Source organism: Agelaius tricolor, unplaced genomic scaffold (assembly GCF_023055355.1).
Source record: "Agelaius tricolor isolate 1412-34295 unplaced genomic scaffold, bAgeTri1.0.p SCAF_9, whole genome shotgun sequence".
Taxonomy (NCBI): domain Eukaryota; kingdom Metazoa; phylum Chordata; class Aves; order Passeriformes; family Icteridae; genus Agelaius; species Agelaius tricolor.
This window is the reverse complement of record NW_027269269.1, coordinates 12,255,437-12,262,485: the sequence shown is the minus strand read 5'-3', so window position 1 is coordinate 12,262,485 and position 7,049 is coordinate 12,255,437. Positions and strand designations below refer to the sequence as shown.

Below are 7,049 nucleotides of genomic sequence, written 5' to 3'. Positions count from 1 at the left end.
CCTTTCTTCTGTGCTCCAAGACAAGCTCCTAATCATTTGGTGCAACCTGTGAAACGTGCTCTTTTGAAACCAACCCTTATTCTGTAAGACAAGAAAACAAGGTGAATTTATTTGAAGTGGGGTTCATCCACTCACAGTTGAGCCTCTGTGCTTCTTTGTGTTATGTTGCAAAGCACCCAGATGAGTGCTTTGTGACATAATCTTGCAGATTCTTTTTCTGCAATTTGAGAGGCACCTCCTTTTGGATGCAGAGAAACTTTTGCTCAACTCAATCTGAATGTCTACTTAGATGCTGCTTTCTACACCCCAGCCACTGCCTGTCTGGAGTGAATCTATGGAACTGTAAATTGGAATCAATTTGTAATTGTCAATAAAAGCATTTTAAGAAAAAAATTAAACCAAGAGTAAAAAAAATACTGCTATCAGATGCTACTCATCCAAGCATTCTAGAACTTGGAGATGAAACCACTGAGCTACTAATATTGAGTACAAACTAATACTTAGACCAGTCTCAGTATATACATCCAGGCATTTAGTCAGCTCACAGACCTACATTACACTAATCAGAAGAACTATGTAGGAGTCTGGAGGATAACTCGGCTAACTGTGGGCAAGATTCAGACTTCTCATGTCATGTTAAGAAGGTCCAGGATGACCAAAACATCTGTGGAGAACACACAAAGTCATGAAGAAGGTTCTCTTCCCTTCCTGAAACCCCACCAAGATGTTGCAATCGTTTCTCCCATGGACAGCATGTGAAAAATGAACTTCAGCTGGTGTTGAAGCTGTATTGATTGTTTTCTGCTAGAGAACACTTTGTCACTTGAGAAATCAGAATTATTAAATTGAGAAATCAGCAGCAGAAATACTGATTAATCCTTATAGAACCAAATAAATTAAAGCAGAAGAATGGGAGGTCTGACAAGGCTCATAATACATTCCTGCAATTATAGAATGGTAGTGAGTGATGTATACAGCTTCTCTAGTCCTTCATCAGGAAACATTTTAATATATAATTAATAAAATAATCACTTTTCTATTATGTCCCTCTTGCCTTTTACTCTCCCTGAGATGAACTGAGTGCAATCTCTTAGGTTGTCCATCAAGTAATCTCATTCCTCACTTCTAGTCAAGAGTTTTCCAAGTTAACACTTTCCCTTCTCTGCCAACATGTTGAGACAGCACTCCATCCTTACAGATAAGGCCAATTCCACAGCAAATCTATAGGCTTATCCCATTTTAAAATGGCTGGATTTTTCTTTGTGGTTTTCTAAACAAGAACTGGAATTTCAGTGGGAACACCTGCATCTCTTTTTACATTTAAAAATTAACTTCCTACAGCACCTCTAAAAAGATGCAGAAGCCTAACTTTAACTGTGCCCTCATGAAAACCCTTGGAGTGAGGGTGGGATTTTTCATGACTGCCTATGTGACATTAAAATGAGATTTGTTATCAATGAAAAATCAGTTCTAGAGCTTGCATGTGACTTCTCACATCAGTCTCCATTCCTTGGACAACTTCAAAGGTAAATTCTGCAGTAGGACAGCTATTTCTTCTAGTGATCCAGTAGTGGAAACAGGCAGGATAACACTGAGTTTGCAGGGTAATTTGTAGTTTTATTGATACAGAAGATTAAAGTTTTACAGAACATCAGGCAAACCCATCCTCTTATTCGCCCAATACTTGAGGATGAACAGTTACAGACAAGAAAATTATCCAGTTACCTGTAGTGCAGCTAATGATTAAATTACATTAAAACTGTTAACAATATTATATTGTAAAATATAAGTTCATATACAGTATATAAATACAAAGGCTTTCTGCTCCTTGTCAGGAACATAAGCTAATCACACATTTTGCAGTTTAATTTAGCTTGTGCTAAAGTACATTTCCATCTTAAATATATACCTTAATGTAAACCATACCTATGAAATCTCTCAGTTTCATTCCCCGCCTCTTAACTTGCAACTAATATTACAGCACTTTAAAAGCTGAATGTACACTCTTATTCAGAAGAGGTTTCTGTCAGAATTTCCTCTCTCTTAAATCTTTGGCAATGCTTTACAGGACACTCTCATTAGTCAGACTTAGTTTTTTACCACATGACATTTTAATCTTATCCAAAGCAGGACACTCTGGTTCCTGACTCCTTCTGTCTGAAAGAGCAGGCCATGCAAATGTATGAGTGTTAAAATTATAAAAATCCTACACTGTAGGAGAAAATTGACATTGTGCAAAATACATTAATAAACATTTTAAAGATTCAAAATATATAACATTGTTAGACTTGGCTACACTGGCCAACTGCATAAAAGCACTACTTCATACCTGGTCAGTCGGTGGCCATTCACTGCTCTGGAAACCTGTGCCTTGACAGGCTGCACTGCAGTCAGAGCAGGAAGATGTGCATGGCTTTGTATTTGGGCCAGCCTTTCCAAGGTCTGATGGCTAAGATCAGAACCCTCAAACCCATCAAGCTTCTGAACAAGTTATGTGAGTTTCACAAGTCTATGTTACATTCACTGGGTATCAGGGTCACCTCTGTAGGCTGTAAGTATCCAGCTCAGCAAATATTCATTGATAGAAGCATGGCAGTATTCACTTGCACCTGACAAAATCATCACCAAACTCTGAACTGGACCAGTCCTTCTGCACCCTGGTAGAAGCACCTTCTCAGAGCTGCTCACCAGGACACAACTGAAGTAGAACAGATATGAATGGACTTCAAAGCCCTTTATTCTCCCAATACACAAGTAGAAAGATGAAAAACCAAGAGGAAAAGTAACTTGCATTTAAATCCTCTCAGTCCTACTAAAGATGTTTCTTGCAGAAGTATTTCATGTCAAGTAAAATATGCCGCACAGAAGTATATTCTATAGGTGTATGGGTCAGGTAAGTAACAGATTCACTATGAAACAGACAGAAACACTGAGATTTAATGTCTTTTAAAACAGCTTAAAGACTAAAAATCCTTCAAGATGAAAAGCTGAAGTTACCTTTTTCTTCTCTGCTAACTACCTGCATTTGCTCTGCTGTGGCACTTCCATAAGAAAGGTTAATCTGTGGTATCACACAGGCAGACTCATCCCTTCCAAGTGCCTGCCAAGTATCTAATTTTGTCCATGCTAAAATCAAAATTAGAGGATTACTCAGAACTATTGCTTGAACAAATACATGCAGTTTAAACTACATGCTGTAACAAATCCCTATCAGAAATGCCCTCATCCACATGGAGATAAAAGTGCACATTACAGTCTCCAGCTGGAAGATGACAGTGGAAATATTCTTCAGAGAAAATATAAATATAGATATATTTAGTAGTATATTACTCTAGCACTGTAATGCCAAATGGTAGATTACCAAATGGTAAATTTCTGAGGAATATACTGAAGGCAGGCAAAATATTACATATATTTCTATCTTAATTTGTATGACTACAGTGGAGAGGTTTTGGCATAACATATTTCTTGGGGGAATGTTATGATTAAAAATATTCTGTAGAAAAAATTGTTTCTTCATAACAGGAATGAGTATGATAAATAGTTATGTTATTGCACAAACTATAGGGTTTTTAGAAAATAAGACCAAAAATAGTGCTTCAACATTTGGAGTGAAAGTCATCTATGAAGTGTGAGACAGAAAGTCAAATATGAACCCTGAAAATCAGGATTGTTCATAGGAACTCAGCCAGCAGGCTTGCTAAACAAAACTAACTTCCAGCCAGATACCAACTTATGAACTTACTATTTTTTTTTCCAAAAAAGACAAAAGAAGCAAAAATACGTAAAGAGCATGTTAGATACTACTTAAGGCAGAACATAAAAATGCAAAAATAATTATTATATGTTCCAATAGAAATATAGATATGTAGTCTACAGACTTCAAGCCACAGGCAATAAAAAATACAGCATTTCATACTTTTGTATAGTTGAAATAAAGGATAAAGAAATTGTGTAAAAAATGGGTCAGGGTAACAGTTACCAAAATGTACAAAAATAAACTGCTTATCATGTGTGATGTTGAATGTTTTTGCATGAAAGTAATATTGCTTTGATAAACAAAACAAAATCTTGTAACTTTTCATTCAAAGTCCAGAAGAGATATATAATTACTTTCTAAAAAAATAATGTATTTTCACATGTATATCCTACATCTTACAAACTGTACCTCTTTACACAGTACCAGTAGTTGAAAGCAGGTCCTGAGTCAAGAATTTCTTGTTAAGGATTGAAACAGTTCACAGTGCCTGGTTAATTACTTTAACCCAACCACCAAATCTGTAGCATTTACATCTTCAGGAAAGCTCCCTGTTGCATTAGCAAGAACTGTGGATGCTGGATAAATTATTTCTTCAACCGTTACGTATGTCCCTGTTAAAAATCCAACAAATCCAACCACAGCTATAAAAACATCTTTAAATATTGTCAATAAACTTAGGTTTTCCTTGTAGAAAGTGAGGATTTCAACCAGAGGTGGCAGAATCAGTCCCAGAGTGCTGCTGCTGACGGCTCCGACGAAAGAAATCACCAAGTCTAGGCGAGGGATCAGAACTGCTACAGCACCTAAAGCACAACAGGAGAAATGGTGGCTTCAGATTCAATGTCCTCATGAGAAACAAAACTGTAACAAACACATCATCAAGTGGTTCAGGCTTTTTACAAAGTTCCATCATTCTGTATTTTTCCAGCTCCTATATAGCACTAGATAGTGTGTGTATGTGAACTATAGATTAATGCACATATTTGTCAGTAACCCACATCTTCATGCTCATCTGAGAGACCCAGCTTCAATTCTGAATTTCTGCATGAGCTGGCAGAGCATCAAGTTAAAGTATTCTTGTACCTACAGGGTAAAGAGATTTGGCCTGCAAATCACAGAGAAATGAATGATATGAAATTGCAAGGAAATGTTTGAGTTTTTGGTTGTCGATAGATTTTTAGAATGAAGGAAAAAAAGCTGAGGAAGAGTAGAAGGGGCTGTTGCATGCTGCTCAGGAGACAGGGGGCAAAAATATATTACTGTCTATTAATTTGTATAATTAATAATCTAAAAATCACATAAAATTATTCAAAATGAACAAACCTGTGTGGCTTGGCAGTCACAGTCATTTAAGTGACTTTTACCTACACACTTGAACAATCTTGGTTTGTACAACTGCTTTCAGTCTGTAAAATGTCGCTGTAATAGTTGCCTAGTTAACTAAATGAGAACTTGGCCCTGCCAAGAGGAGTCTGAACACAAGGCCCAGTAATCCTTTTAAGCTTGGCCAGTGTCACCTCCTGAAACTACAACAGTTACAGAAACAGTATCCTTCATGTTGGACCAGAAACACTTCTGGTTTGAACTGCTTTGGCTGGCAAGGTCCCCTAGTATTAACTCAGATATATCAGCTGTGTCTTGTTTTCAGTCCTGGATGAGAAAACAGCTTTCAAAAGCCTCTATATGACCCCTGTATGTGGCAGAAATGTCTTTATTCCCTTCCATGAATATACTGCCTTTTAACTATCAGACATTAGTGTAAAGAGCATCAGACTGTTTGCACCCTTCCACCACATCTCATCAAGACAAAGAAGCAATCATAAAGAAAGGGGAAGTGGAAAAGAGGTGTAAATGACACCAGCATTAATACCATGCATTAACACACACAAAAATACCATGTAATATGTTTTGGTTTTTCCCTAACTCCCTTCTTCACTCTGAAGCCAAAATAAAAGCATGTTTGGTTTTAGAGCAATTTCACTGACCATATGTTATTCAGTGTTTATGGTAATGAACAAATGGAACAGGCAGGATATGTGAGGATGAAAACCAAAAGGTGTATATTAGCTTTATAATGCATAACCATGAAATTGTGCTTTCTATTTGTAGAGTGTCTTTGCTGTGGGCTGAATGGCACCAGCTGCATCAATTCTGACACACTGTGATTATGAAAGGCAGCATACTCAAATGATGTTCCTGTTGATGCTCTCCATTGAGGATAACTTTGGGAAAACTGCACTGGAAAATACACTCAAAATTCACTTAAGGAACACAAGAGTTGTCCACTGCTGCCTGGCAACTTTGCTACACATCTTAATGAAACTTGTACCTATAGAGTTCTCACATAAAAAGGAGCTAAGACTAAAATGTACAAAACTGCAGAGGGAAAGTGGATTCACTAGCTCATCCTATTTGAAAGGAACATATCATGCACAGATCTGCCAGAAAAAAAAATCGATTAACTTGTTCCTGCTTGAGATGACTGTAGTTTATTAACACTTTGGGATTCTACAGAGATATGAGAGGCACTGTTTAGTCAAAGAAAAACTTGGCAGAGACAGAAGTGGAAACCTTAAAAACACCCTGGCACTCAAAAAAAGGTAAGACAGTTTTATTTATCCCACCGTTAGGATGGACCTACTAAATGCCAAACAGTTTCTTCCGTTACATGATGTGACATTTGAAGACTGGAAATGTCACATGTTTATGCATTATCCAGGACAAAGCTGAATGAAAGGCAAAAGGAATTATGCCAAAGTTAATAAAAGTCACTAAATACCCACCACTGTAACTTCTGCAGCCATAAATGTTCAAGCCACAAGAGTAGGCACCATAAACGTACAAACAATACAAGATGAGCACTCAGACCAGATTGCTATGTGTGATATTTACACAGCCATATAGAGTCCAAAAGTAACTGAAAAGTGCAGCTGAAGTGTATTGCAGTGTCTGGTAAAACTCCCAGCTAATGACTATGTTGAATGTGTTGTTCTAAAGTAAAAGAGAGGGCTGCACACTTTATTATCTTGCCAATTCAATAGATGTAGTGGGTGTATTCATTAAATATAGATTTTCAACTTCTATAATAGACCTCTTTCAGTTCCACATGTGTCCAGAGTTTAGAAGGCACTCATTAATTTATAGTTCATAGTTTTGATTCCAACACTTATTAAAATAATGAGACTATGTTTCATATTTTTTAATTGGAAAAAAATCCAACTCTAGTTTGTAATTGCTTCAAGTTACAGAAAAACAAAATGCAGTGTGTTGATTTGAATCTCATCAAACG

At 36.9% G+C, this 7,049-nt stretch overlaps 1 protein-coding gene across 1 annotated transcript in view; it reads right to left on the bottom strand.

The window, feature by feature from the left end:
• Positions 1-1,596: 1,596 nt before the first annotated feature.
• SLC36A4 (solute carrier family 36 member 4) overlaps positions 1,597-7,049 on the bottom strand; it is a 93,575-nt gene continuing 88,122 nt past the window's right edge. The window contains 1 exon segment of the mRNA XM_071432776.1: positions 1,597-4,563. Within this exon segment, the coding sequence (XP_071288877.1) occupies positions 4,256-4,563 (308 nt within the window). The 3' untranslated portion in view covers positions 1,597-4,255.